Source organism: Octopus bimaculoides, chromosome 2 (genome assembly GCF_001194135.2).
Source record: "Octopus bimaculoides isolate UCB-OBI-ISO-001 chromosome 2, ASM119413v2, whole genome shotgun sequence".
Lineage (NCBI taxonomy): Eukaryota > Metazoa > Mollusca > Cephalopoda > Octopoda > Octopodidae > Octopus > Octopus bimaculoides.
The window spans coordinates 37,380,034-37,395,495 of record NC_068982.1 but is presented as its reverse complement, the minus strand read 5'-3'; the positions used below and the strand labels follow the sequence as shown (position 1 = coordinate 37,395,495).

At 32.1% G+C, this 15,462-nt stretch overlaps 1 protein-coding gene across 5 annotated transcripts in view; it reads right to left on the bottom strand.

The window, feature by feature from the left end:
• LOC106873450 (dystrophin) overlaps nucleotides 1-15,462 on the bottom strand; it is a 562,674-nt gene that overhangs the window by 44,241 nt on the left and 502,971 nt on the right. For all 5 annotated transcript variants that reach the window (XM_014920808.2, XM_052976364.1, XM_052976366.1 and 2 more), the window contains 2 exons: nucleotides 2,017-2,102; nucleotides 1,158-1,315 (listed from right to left, as the gene is read on the bottom strand). In XM_014920808.2, coding sequence (XP_014776294.2) covers nucleotides 1,158-1,315; nucleotides 2,017-2,102 — 244 coding nt within the window. The remainder of the gene's footprint in view (nucleotides 1-1,157; nucleotides 1,316-2,016; nucleotides 2,103-15,462) is intronic.

The window sequence follows — 15,462 nt, the reverse complement described above, 5'->3', positions numbered from 1 at the left end:
ATTATTATTATTATTATTATAAGTTAAACATTTAAAATGTCATATTGATCCTCAATACTTAGTGGTTGTTTCTAATTAATTGGTGGAATATCAATGGAGTCAGCTAGTATTATATTAATATTAATAAATGTAGCACAAGGTTGAATATTGTGGGAAATAATGAAAATGAGGAGGTGAAGGAGTGCATCTACTTGGGACTGACAATAAATATATGCTGAAACATGGAAATTGAAATTTTCTGCTGCATAAGAGTATGATGGAAGGCATTTGCCTTGATTAAAGATACACTCAATGCACAGCTAGACAAGACTCTGCATGCCAGTCTCTTTAACCTGTGCACCTAAATACAAGTGAGGAATAGGCTACATAAAGAAGGAAGAACACCTGCAAGCTATGATACAGAGCTATGGAAAGATCCATACTAAGAATATTGTTGTGGAAGCATATTGGAAATGAGGTAATTTGAAAAGAGAGAGAAGTAAAGAAGTGACTGCAAAATACTGAAAGCACAACTTCTGCTGGGCCAAACATGTCACAAAACTGAATGACAACAAACAGACCTGTGCAGTTGTCTAATGGCATTCAAAAGACCAGAAAAGACCAGTTGGACTGGGAAGATGCCATAGTAAAAGAGAGAGAAAAAAAAAAGATGGGGGCACAAATGAAAGAGAAGGGTACAATAAAGGGAAGAATGGAAGCACATTGTGACCAGTGATGTATAAGGACATCTGATAGTCTGGTAGATAGAATGATATATATATAGATATACTATGTTAACTGAGGGACAACTGTATGTATGTATGTATGTATGTATGTATGTATGTATGTATGTATGTATGACTATGTATATGCACACAAATACAACCATATGCACATACAGGTAAACATCAGGAAGCATTAAATTTTGAAAGAAAATGTTAAGTATTCCATAATGAAATTCTAACTATGCATGTTTTGCTGATTAGGTGTGCCTGGTAACAAAAACACTATGATGATATAACATTGCTGTCTAGACATAAAATGATTATCCTTATATGCAAGTATGAACAAAATTGATATAAGTGGAAAAGGTGGAGAGGCATGAAATAATCAAAATTCAAACTTAAATTGGAAAATATGCGTGTATATTAATCGGCAATGAGAGATAAGACACTTACCTTTTCAAAACAGCTGCGGACACTTGGTTCAATATTACTTCCTCCAAATGAGGCAATTTCACCAAGTTGGCGTGGTATTTGCATACAGTCATGAATTAACAAGCCAAGTTTCCGCTGGTCTGCAAATCCATTTGCATCAGCAATTAGTCGAAACAAATCTGTTGAAAGAAGTACAATTCTTCATTTCTTATTTTGTATTTGACAAGCCACATGATAAGTGAAAAAAAAAAACATTAAAGAACTGTGCATAACAAAACAATTAACTAAAAAAAGACATTGATCAACTAACTCTCAGAAAAGAGTTCAAATCCTAGTTGACAGCTTAACTAATGTCAAGAAAAATATCTATTAGAAATTTAAAACAATTAAATTTAAACAGAGATAATGATTAAAATTTGATAGTGACTTACAATGTTTCAAATAACAAACAACTTTAAAACAGAACATAATGAATAACCCACTCCTACAAACAATGAAAGCTGTCAGTAATGAACTAGTTACTTATAGTAAAAACAGAAAGAAAGGAAACATACTAACATAGAGACCAATGGATTGAACCAGTCACTCAGGTGTTTTCATAATTTTAACTCACTAACAGAAACTACCTTAGTTGTATTTTACTTGGTATTTCCTTTTTTATACTATGAAAGTAAAATTATTTTTACTATATGATTTTTGGATACTCTATTGAATAAGCCATTTTATATCAAAAGATCAGAATGATTAATTGTTAGAACTAAGTTTCAATTAAAAGAATTCCAAAAAGTTTTTTCATGTTTACACACATCACTCTCTAAAATGCTTGGTTAAGCCAACACATAAAATATATTAATTTGTTTAAAGAAACATTAATACTTACAACGATATTTTTCTTCAAGATGAGCCTTTGACAATAAAACAACTCCAATTTTGAAAGACAAAACTCTTACTTTTCCTGTCCGGGAACTAAAAATAATAATAGTAGTAGTGATAATAATGATAATAATAATAATAATAATAATAATAACAATAATAATAATAACAATAATAATAGAGCAACTGAGGATGGAGTATTTCTGAAGACTGAGGTTGGTGTTGAGTTCAAAATTGACTGGACGGAATAGAATCCAAGCAGTTAATACGTGTGCGATAGCATTACTTTGGTATGGAACGAGAACTATAAAATGGCAAAAGAGCGAAGTGAAGAAAATGGATACCAGAACCAGAAAAATGTTGACAGTACACAGAGCCTTCCACCCTAACAGTGACAGATAGGCTGTACTTGTCCAGAAGAAAGGGTGTGAGAGGTTTAATCAGTTGCCAGGACTGTATCGAAGCAGAGAAAAACAGCCTAGGGCGGTATATAAAAAACACTGAAATTGAGTAACTAAAAAAAAATTTAAACAAGAAATGAATAAAAAAAAAAGAAAAAGCATGGAAGGAAAAGAAAATGTATGGTCAGTTTGCAAGAGATGTGAACGCCAATACAGTGAAATGGTATGGCACATCATTAGCAAATGCCCAAAATTGGCGCAATGCAAATCCAAAAGACGCCATGACAATGTGGCAAGAATGATCCATTGGGTGCTCTGTGGAAACAATGGCCAACAAAGAGCAAAGATGTGGTATGAGCAAACTCCAGAAGGAGTGCCCAAAAACGAGAATTGCAAAATCCTGTGGGATGCAATGATCCAGTGCGATAACCCAACCAGACATGGTTGTAGTGAATAAAAAAGAAAGAACATGTATGATAATCGACATAGCATGCCCCAGTGACAACAGGATCAATGTGAAAGAAGAAGAAAAAATAAACAACTATGATGATTTGAAGAAGGAAATATGAAGGTTGTGGTCAATGAGGAGAGTAGACGTGATACCAATAGTAATTGGATCACTTGGAAGTATCAGCACTCAACTACCAACATGGCTGAAAAAGATCAGTGCAAGTGTGAAGGTAGAACACCTACAAAAGTCAGCATTGCTTGGAACTGCAAGAATTCTTCACAGGGTTCTTGAAGCATGACCAGTAAAACAAGTGTCACCTTAGTCTGTTGGCTGTGGACAGCTGACACTTTCCATCATACCCAACAAAATAAGCTATGAGGTTTCATATAATAATAATAATAATAATCCATGATTATTTGCAAACAACAATTTTGAAAGAGTATAAAAAAAATCTAAAATTTTCATTTCGAACAGCTACAGTTATAGCAATTTTGAGCTTTAACTAGTTCAACTCTCACGATTTACAAAGGCAAAAAAAGATCTTTGCTTATTTTAACAGATTACTCTGAAAGCCATGCCACTTAACATTTAATTTAAAACATGTAAATTTTACTTGAAGAGTTTTGTCTCTAAATTGTTCATTTACCAATAATCTTCTTCAAGAAAACTGATATCTGTTATGTTTACCCAATATTTTCACATAAATTATTCTAGGTTATCCAGTCAACATTTGTTAAGCTAACTAGTTCAATTTAGAGTTTGCACCACCAGACTGAAACCCCTATCTTGCTCAGCATATCAATCTCCTGTAAACTGTTCAGAAACATGCAACCAGATGAATACCTGCCATCAGGCATCTACCATACTCTGAATATCTTGTTTTCCTGGGCATAGAGACATTAAAGTTCTGACATTTGGCAATTGACTTGGACAACTTTTTGAATTCTTGAATTCCTTGTTAACTTTCTGTGCATTATTCTATGTACTATTCATGCACTTTTGGTTACTTTTTCTGATGCGTTGTAGTGCACCTGAACAGTGTATACAATAATTTTGTTACTATTATCATTATTTTAAATAGAATGACGCAAGTTCATGTCATTTATTTCTCAATAAAAACAAACAAAAAAAAGACTAACAATAAAATACTAGAGAGAATGCTGTATTTAATGGTGGTAAGTGAAAGAATAATGCAAGATTAAAAAAAATTATGATTTCATAGTAAACTTTAAATTTAGTTTGTTGAGAACCAAATATATTAATAAAAAGTATGAAAACCATAATCATTCTGACAACATGTACAATTAGTGAAGTATAAATCTTATTTTATCATCTCACATAATATATAAAAATATTTCTTTGAATGAATAAAAAACAAACAAAAAAAACAAAAAAAACGAAGGCTTAATTTTATTTATCAAATACACAAGTAGCTTATCTCTAGCCACAAATTGTGTTTAATTATAAATTAAGCTCTTGTACTCATCATACTATTTATTTCCATCTTCAGTATTTTATCCTTTCTCCTATAGTTCTTGAGAGTGCTTGTATTAGTTATCAAGGTTAAAAACCTGTGTGATCAAATTTAATATATTGATAAAGGATATATGCAGCTGGCTTGTTCACTCTTGCTATTTATATTTTTGTCTGAAAATATCATCCAACCAAGATTTATTTTGCCCTTTCTCCATTTGAGAATGATAGGATAAGTACCAGTAATATATTAAGAGTTAATGAAATCAATAACATTACTCTAACAGTTGACTGGGATGAAATCAATAATATTCCTCTACTTTAACAGTTGGCCCGCTGCCTAAGTAAGAAACAAGTATCTGTTATGAGCTAACAAAAGAGAGCCTCTGTGGTCATGTGAGCAGCTAGAAATAGCAGCCAAATATCCTCAAACCATACTCTGTCATTTTAAAGGAAGAAGGATACATTAAATAATGTAGTCCTAGATACATTAGAAAAGAGAAAAATATCTGTTCTAGCTATAGCTGGACTATCTTGGACCATAGGTCTGCTCAATTAGTATAGACCTGGAGTTACCAACAAGTATTTGCTTCTTTTATGCATTATTTCCTACGAACCAGTTATCTTCATTAATTTTTAAAAATATCTTTCTTTTTATACATTATACACATCTCCTTTAGCTTCATTTATAGTCTCTTAATACATTTGTTTCAACTGCCTCCTTCTTACCTTCATTAATTATTCTACTTTAGCATTCCTGCACTTAGTCACTAGCCACAAGAACCCTTATGCCACAAACCAATCAATCTAGTTATATACATGCCCAACTGACCTTTTAGTTTAACCAAAATAAAAGCAGCGTAAGGAGTAAAATAAGGGAGTGTAAGGAAATGATTCTTTCATCAACAACAAATGAACAAGAACATTAAAAAAAACCCAGTTATAAAGATGATATCTTTTAAAATGATCAATAAGAATACTATATATATATATATACATATATATACACACATATACATACATATATATACACACACACACACAATACTCCCCTTCTTCAATAATTTAGTTTGGTTAAATATATCTAAATGATCATTATATCTATGAACATAAATATTTCTTTGCAAGATTTTGATCATGAAAATTCTAGTATAGCTTGAATAAAATAATTGAACTTTTTTCCTTAGTAATTGTAGGAAGATTTCTTATTTTAATTCTCACACTCTTTTTAAAAGGCAATCTGTCATATCTACAGTGAAAATAGTCTTAGTTTTTAGCTAGGAAAGGGAAGTAAAGTTTAAAAGTAACAGCAAATATCTCAGTTTAGACGGCTGTTGAGGAGAATGAATAATGAATATCAGAGCTAAACCAATGACTAATACAACAGTAAAACATTAATAAAGGAAAAATGGGGTTAAAAAAAAAAGGAAAAAAGAGAACTCATTGGCATCAGAATAATGCACCATGTGGAAAATGCCAAACAATTCTGTCTATTCCAGAGTCAATATTTCTACAGAAGAGTTGTTGCTAAGTTGAACAGTTTTAACAATTGTGTGTACAAAGTGATACAGAGCAGTACACAAAAATAAATAAACTGAACATTTTTTTAAAGCTTCAATACAGACAATTTTGGGCATATCTAATAAAAAAACAAATCAAACCATTTGTCAAAAACCAAAGTAATCAGTGAAATTTTGATTAAGAATAAAAATAGAAAAGTTAAAAAAAAAAAAAAGATCCTGATTAATTTTGAAAACATTATTTCTTTAAAAGATAAATTAAAAAGAAAGCACCATCTCTCTGGAATAAATCTACAAATGAATTAAAAGAGAAATTGATGAAAACAGATATTCTAAAGAGTAGCATTCATTCAGTGTAGTAAGATCCGGTGAATTGTAATTAATTCTAAAAGATTATTAGTCATTGAATTAATTGGAAGTTTAAGGCAGCTAATGGAATATAGCACAAATATTTATAGAGAAGAGTAGAAAACAAATGAGTAAAACTAATGAAAACAGAGAAGCCGTGGACTTTGTTATTATATAAACAAGGTTAAAACATGAATAGTAACTAACAAGAGTGAAATAACCAATGAAATCACTTGAAAAAGAAAACTTTCTAAGTGAACATTCAAAGAAATGTATTACATCTCAGTCATTTCTAGACTTGATCATGAAATAAAATCTAGTATATTTACTTTTGCACATCAAGATTACATCATTTGCTAACAACACTGCACAAACGAAGAGTAATAAATACTTAAACTATTATGTAATGACAGTCTTCAAAATATGTAGCAAGATTGCTTTTAATTTTAAGTTATCATCTTCATGGAAAATCCCTATACTGATTGATTGTTGTTAAAAACTATCTCAAAACATACTATATAATAAAAGTAAACAAATTAAAATTATAAGGGAGAGAAAGAGGGAGGGAAGGGAGAGAGAGAGAGAGAGATGGGGTGGTAGTGCATGAAACTTGCAAATGAAGCATAAATAGTCTCAACAACTTCCAAAGGGCCTGTGTGAGCTTCATTGTGTAAAGTGAATTCATCAACTTAGTGATAAAGAAGGCTCAAAGAATCAAAATGAGACTATTATTACAAGCGATAAGCTACACTCTTCCTGCATAGAAAAACACAAGTAAAATGATGATAATGATGAAATACACACACACACATCTACATCTACATTAGATATAATTTGCATGGCCAGATTATACAAGCCAGTGTATACATGCACAATGTACATGTGTATTACACTACTTAAATATAAATCCCCAAATTAACATATGGCATACACATGCAAAACCTCGCAATTTCATATTAGAATGCTTAACTGACATTATTACTGGCAAAGATGTTAAATAGAAGTCAACATTCTGCTCTTAAAATCTTATCCAATATCATCACCAGATTTAAGGCCAGATTTTAAATATCAGAAATTTTAAGATTGAGATTGGTTTTTATCTTTTAATTGGTCTGGGTATTAATACACCTACACTATACACACACATTAAGTGTTGCAGCATAGCAGAGCTTATTACCCCAGTTTTCAAAGTTTTAAATAATTGACAGTTATCTCCAAATGTGGATAGGTTTCATGAAATATTTGTCATAAATGAGTGTTAGTGCTGCATAGAGCAATAAACTGTGGCTAATCACTATGTATGAGTATGTATTCACACACACACACACACACACACACACACACACAACCTCATTTCCAGACACCTAAAACAAGTTCCGTAACCCCCTTACCCTACCTATATAACTGTGGCAGTTTTTATGCCAGGCACGTTTAGCTTACCTTTTGCAGACTCTCTTGGTAATTAAGCATATCCTCTCCCATTAAATGATGGACAGATATGATTTCTCAACTTCTTGGCTACAAGAAGTTTGACAATACTAACAAACCTAATAGTAATTGGTTTCAAATTTTGGCACAAGGCCAGTAATTTCAGGGCAAGGGGTAAGTCGATTACATTGACCCCAGTGCTTATCTGGTACTTATTTTAGTGACACCAAAAGGACAAAAGGCAAAGTTGATCTCAGTGGAATTTGAACTCAGAATGTAAAGACATGAAATGCTGCTAAACATTTTGCCTGGTGTGCTAGCGATTCAACCAGATCACTGTCTTAAACCTAAGAGGAATTAAAAAGAGTTTTGTTCTAATCATTGAAAGGAGATGTAAACCCTGCAAGCCACAGTAAAGGTGGTAAAGGTAAGAAATCATACAAAATATAGGCAATTTTTTAATTGTGTTGCAGACAATCTCTCTTGTGTCTGAGGTAGGATAAAACACACTCAACACATGTTGTGGAATGGTTGGTGGTGGGAAAGGCATCCAACTGTCAAGCACATACAAAAAAAGGAAGAAACAAAGGAGCTAATGCAAACTTCACAAAACACAGTGAAAACATCTTTCTAGGAAATTATCAGCTCTGAATGTTAGGAAAAGTAAAATAAACTTATAGCAGGTAAAGCAAATTCTTTAGTTCTGTTGCAGATAACTTTTTCATTCTAAGTCTCTCTCTCTCTCTCTCACACACATACACATATATATATGTATATACATATAGTTAATCCAAAAAAGACGAAGAAAAAATACAAGAAACAAAAAACAATGCGAGGACGTGGTACATGCAAAGTATTAACAGATGCTCAGGGAAAGAAAGAAAGGTAGCTTTACATTTCGAGCAAAGCTCTTCTTCAGAAACAGGAGACAGAAGAAAGTTCAAAAGAAAAGGAAGATAGAGGAAAAAAAATCGCCAACAATCCACATGTAGTTACATTTTGATATATAGATACATAGATGTGTATGCACGCACGCACACACAAAATGAATAAACAAGAAAGGTATTCAGCACATTAAGTAGGAGTTACATATGTTAAGGCAGTTTGATTTGGTTCCATGCAGGCTTCTTACGGAGACCTAGCTTGTTCAGGCTCAGATTACTGAACAGAAAAATACAGGAAGTCCAAGATGGCTACAGGAAAATGGGCTGCTATTTGGTCATGATGTTGTTAGAGGTGAGATCGGCATTTCAGCGCCACCAGCTTCCTATCCAGCCCCACAGTCCAAGAAACTTCTTTCTAATGCATCTGGTGTTGCTGAAATGCTGATCTCACTTCTAACAACACAATGTGACCCATCTTGACCAATGGCAGCCCATTTTCCAGTAGCCATCTTGGACTTCCTGAATTTTTCCATTCAGCCTGAATGAGCTAGATTTCTGGAAGAAGTCTGCAAAACTTAAAGTTGCACAGAGCCAAATCAAAGTATTTTAATTAAAAATAATAATAATCCTTTCTACTATAGGCATAAAGCCTGTAATTGTGGGGGAGGCATCTAATAGATTACATCAACCCCAGTGTTTCACTGGTACTTGATTTATCAATCTTGAAAGGATGAAAAGCAAAGTCAACCTCATGCAGAATAGTAATTCTTTCTATTACAGGCACAAGGCCTGAGATTATTGAGGGGCAATACATACACTGTGAATAGTTGTGTATACATATACAAAGACCTACATCCATACTGTCTAAAGCTCTTTTTATTGGTCAATTTCCTTTTCAATCATATTTCAAAATTTTTTTTTTCGTTTTTTTAACAGATGTTTTCAAGGCCAGGGTGTGCTGTTTCCACTACTTTTATCACCACTGCTGTGCCAAATTTTATCACCACTGCTGTGCTACCACCACTATACCTTCACTTGACTATGATGCGAAGATGATTTATAGCTGGAAATGTATCCTTGAGAGTGATCCCTTCCACTCTTTATCATTCTTTCACTCTCACTCTCTCTCTCCTACACACACACACAAACACACATGTCCACAGGAACACATTACAGCTATTCTTTAAAGGACAGAATGACTTTAGCTGGACCAATTGTTTTGATCCTTTCTGCCACTAAGCAACAGTGACTTAGAAGCTGAATACATTATCAGGTCAAGTAAAGCAAGCAAGCAAGCAAGCAGATGTGTTCAATGCTGTAATGAAAAAGCAGTAGGGAAGGCTTGAATAGCTGAAAAGTCCTGTAAACATATGACACATTAACCTAATAATTTTATAGTATTCTTACTTTGACTCTTTTACTTGTGTCAGCCATTGGGCTGTGACCATGCTGGGGCACTGCCCCAAAGATTTTAGCTAATCACCTACTTATTTATAGTTTGGTACTTATTGTATCTGTCTATAATGCTCAACTAAGATATGAAATATAAACAAAAAAAAAAAAAAAAAAAAAAAAAAAAAAAAAAAAAAAAAAAAAAAAAAAAAAACAGTGCATCAGCATGGCCGCAGCTCAAAGCTGAAACTATAAAAAAAACAAAAAAACTTTATATTTTCGGAGTTCTATATACTTTAACCCTTTAGCATTCAGATTCCTCTGGCAAAAGTAATGCTTTTTTATTCACATTGCTTTCAATAAAAAATGCATTATCTCGTAGCTTCAAGATTCTCATGTTGAGATTGTTTTATTATTAGAATGACATTGTTGAGTAAGTGTGAGAAGCTGGATCTGGCTGGTTTGAACATAAAACAGATAGAATATTTGGGCCTCATATGGCCAGTTTAAATACTAAAGGGTTAAAAATAATTAAATGGAACATAGTGTTAAAGTAAAGTTATCTAAGGACATTCATGAAATCTGAGCCACAATGAATAGAAACAATTAATAACCTATTACATGTGTTGACCCTCTTTCCTTTATACAGCTGAAAGAGGCAGATTTGTAACTGAAATAAGCTTCTTGCAAGTCACCAAACATTTATTTAAAGTTGTCAAAATTCTTAGCAGCAAGTTTTGATTTTGAGGAGAAATTTAATCTAATTTTAGCATCAGAAAAGCTATTTAGAAATGATATCTGAACATGGCAATTTTTTGTGTGGCTTTGATTGATTGTAAAAACTTTATCATAGACACTATATAATAAGGTTATGCTCTAAGTTATAAAGGTAGCATGGAGTAAATAAATACTCCATTGAATGGTATGGAGACACAATGCCAAAAAAAAAAATAAATAATATATCGATATCATTTAACAAACTCTCAGAACTGGAACATAGTTGTATTCTTTATAAAAATCAACAATTTTGTATTTTTTTCTTTCCACAAGTACTTGTAAAAAAAGTATTTAATACACTTGATAAATGTAGTTGTTTATCATAAGAAGCATCTGAAGTAAACTAAAATGAGGATTTCGAGTCAGAATTTGCCAAAAGAGAAATGAGAAATGGCAAAAAATATATATATCAAGTGTAATAATGATAGTGTTTTACAAGTGTTATCGCAGAGAAATCCTCTTCAAAATGATTTGTAAGACATCAGCACTAAAAGCTCTGACCTAAATTGTTATGAGAAGATGGATAGCAACTGCCATGTTAACCCAAGCAAAACCTATTAGCAAGAAAGGAAATATTCCGATTGCTTCCAACATGTGAATTGTGGTATATTAATCCATAATCAATAGTATGAGGGGGGTTGGGAAGTAAAATTAAGTTGTAGAGGTAGGAGAGAGATATGTGCATGTGCAGAAAAATAAAGTATGCTTAGAAAAATAGTATACCAGAAAACAAATATCACAGCACAAATTTTTGTTTTGTCTTTCAAATTACAAAATAAAATTAGATTACAGAAACTAAACACAATGGAACATAGAACAAGATGAAGACACTTCTTTTGTGACTTTCAGAACAGTTATTTGACCAGAAACAAAGAATAAAAGTCAGTTATTTATTGCAAGGTGAAAGTGTAAAAAGTGAAATAAAAGGTTTAGAAAACTAGCATTTCTATGCATATTAACAGAAGTTGTTGAATGTATATGAGTGTGTGTGCAGATATGTGAGCGATTTTGTCTGCAAATTTCAAACCTGTCAAATGAATGTCAGTATGATAAAATGAATGTAAAACTGAATGATGATGGTACATATATGTAAATTGATAAAATAACCTTTACCACCTTTAATGTAATTTTGAAAAATTTTTTTACAGTGAAGGAATTTCAGGACTTAAAGTCCAAGAGAATATTTTGAAATCAATAGTAGTTCTATAGCATTGTAGTTGTATTGTAACTTTAGTTGATAGTGGAGTCAATTAGTAACTGAGGAATATCTGAACATAAAATAATCATTTTGTTCATGTGCAAATATTTTAAGAGCATTCTCTTGAAAGCTACACAGCAGTGCAGGTTTGCTAAAGATTTATTTTGGTAGGAATAACTTATTCAAGTGACCTTAATGATTTTTAATTACCAAAATTAACAACTAGCGTGCCTTTTATTTGTATTCAATTATCAAAATTGTACTTCAACCAAATACACACACACAATGCTGTTGATGAATTAATTGATGTTTAGATTCCTTGAATGAAACTGTACAATATGTGAAAAGGAAGGCTGGCACCAATAACTCATACATCCAATTTATGCCTGTTTACATAAGTTTCTATATTTAAAAAAGCTCACACATACTCTATGCATGCCTACACACACAAAGTTTATTCACAAGAATGTGTCTGCATAAGGAATATATTTAATATCTCTCATATTATGTAGGTACATGAAGTAATATGCATGAATCTATACCTTGCTAGCCCCACTCCAAACTGAAAGCATATGTAGAAACTAGCTTGGGACACAGATGGCAAAGTAAAAGAGAGATGGGTAGGATATTTTACAAACATACACTGCTTTAAATAAGCCTGTTGTAAAGGTTATTCAGTACAACAGATGCTTCTACAATGTGTATGTGATATTAGATATCAATCAAGACAACTTCAAAATGGGAATACAGTTGCATTTCTGATGAAAAACCAAACAAATCTATTTCTAGCTTTTCACACAACTGCTTGTAAAAAAGTATTTAATATAGTAATACACTCGACAAATATGATTAGTTATCAAATAAAGAATCTGAAGTAAATTGAAATGAGGACTTCTATCAGAATTTGCTGAAAGAGAAAAGAGAAATAGTAGTGGAAAAAACCATGTCACAATGAGTGTTTAACAAGTATATCTCAGAGAAATCCTCTTCAAAATGATTCTGAAGATACCAGCACTAAATGTTGTGACCTACATTGCTATGAAAAGATGGATGGTTATTGCCATGTTAACCCAAGCAAAACCTATTAGCAAGAAGAGGAATATTCAAAATGCTCCCAACACGTGAAATAATCAGTAGTATGATGAGGTGGAAAAGAAAAAAACAGAAATATTAGGGGCAGGGAAAATAATTTAAGCATATACATAGAGCAGAAATAAAATAGAAAGTTAGGTAGGAGTTAAAACGTCTGGATAGAAAACCACTAAGATTTAGATACTAGTTAATAACAAAGGCTAAAAAAGCCTGTCGACATCGGAATGTTAGTAAGAGAGAAGTAGGATATCAAAAGCCAGTGCAAACATAGAGTACATGATACTGATAGAAAAACTATGGAATTTTAGGTTCAGTAAAAGCACTCAGCTTCCATGATCTTAGGACCATAGACTGCTTGGCTAGTTTGCTTGCTGTAGCAGTAAATTTATGTCTTCTGTGTAGGAAATTTAGAAATAGCAGTAAAATTAATGACAGTATTGTGGTTAGGTTTTAAGGGTTATAGAATAAGTTTGGAAGACTATAATCACTGTTAGCAGCAACAAAGTTTCATGAAAGGCACACTTTATGAAGCACTTTATGAATCGAAATACTGCATAGAAGTAAATGGAAAGCATCTAGGCAGAAGAATGAGTTGATTATTATTGTTAGATGTACAAATGTTAACTTATGAGGAAGAATAAGTGTGAGTTGAAAAAGTGACTGAACATCAAAGACATTATGTAAGATAAGAAAATGACTGGTTAGGTATGGCTTTGTCATGTGAATCAATGATGTGTTCAGAGCAAAAACATATCATAGGTTTGTAGCAAAAGTTATTTTTAATAGCCACAGATAAAGAAGAGAGGTGAGGGAAAAGTAGGGGCCCATTTAGACTTGAGAGTTATTATGATGCGATAATACAGGATAAACATGAATGGAAAGCTGCTGCATTACAGACACCTACAATCCTTATCAGCATGGAGAAACAGATATGATGATGATGGTTATAATGAAGTAAAATGACATGTCAAAATGACATACTGAACACTTCTTTATTGGCAACCAATAATGTTTACACCATTTTATACCAGAACTTTTCTTTTGTGAATGCAAAGGTGACAGACCAACATAGAAAATTAAATAGAATGACACACACATATTGAGTGAGTGAGTGAGTGAGTGAGTGAGTGAGAGAGAGAGAGAGAGAGAGTGTGTGTGTGTGTGTGTGTGTGTGTGTGTGTGTGTGTGTGTGTGTTTGTGTATGCATGCACACGCATATATTTCAACTACATATACGTCTCACTTTTCCTTCTCAAATACATTAAGATAATTTTTTTAAACATACCCCACTGCCTACAGATTATGCAAATAAAACTATACAACAAAATTCAAGAAGACTTTTATAACTCTCTTTTGATTTCACAGTCAACTTTAATAAAATGTAGAGGAAAATTACAACAACCTTATTAAGTAATTAATAGTTTCCATATTCTAAAAACTGTTCCAAGAATTCCAAATCCACTTTAATCTCTAAGATACCTGGCAGCTCTCTTGGTAGGGGTAAGTTAATGAAAGTTTAGATGACATGAATTATCTTTGAAATAGCTTCAATAAAATAGCAACAGATCACTGATTACACCTGACATTTTTTTTTCATAATTTAATGCAAGCTTAAGTCTTATATTTGTAAGAAAAATGACATGCAAAGATAGATATCAAACGAGACTAAATAACTACTTTATCTATGAAAGATCAATAAATAATCCTTTAGATTTCTATTTCTTACCAAGTAGCAAGATAAATATTTTGTAATATGTTCTATAAATTTCAATGTTTAAAAGTCATAAAATTCAATTAATGGTCAAAAGAAAATTTCTTATAATCAAGCAAGCTGTCAAATACATACAGTTAAGCACAAGTGCACACATGCTCACAAGAATAGTTTTGATCTATTCTTCTCTGCTATAGCAGTTAAATACACTGTACAATAATATATGTCCTTAAAACCAATAAATAAAAGTAATGGTACATAAGCATTACATCAAAGAATAGATGATAAGATTTTATTGTATGCTATTGCTAAGTGATCAATCCTTGAAGACACAGCTCATTTGGCATACTGACATTTGAAACAGCTTTTTGTAATTTGGAAGTGCAGATTATGAGGTTGGCTTCTATATTCACATTTCATCATAAGAATTTAATTTCGAAATACATGAAATAAACTAGTTTGTCACACAATAAAATAATGTAAAGGAGTTAACAATTTTCAAGATATAAGCTTATATTAATTAAATAAATTTAAGGATTTAAAAAATTTGAAACCAATACGAGAAAAATTTGCTAGTCTCTAACTCAAAACTTCTTCATTTCTGGAGAAAAGTGGGTGGTTTCTGATGCCTTTTTTGATAAAACAATGTGTGTGTGTGTGAGAGAGAGAGAGAAATTTGACACCAGTATTTGATTGGTGCTTCATTTACTAATTGTAGAATGATGAGTCAAAGTAATTTCCATGAGATTTGAACTATAGCACAAAAAAAAAAAAAAAA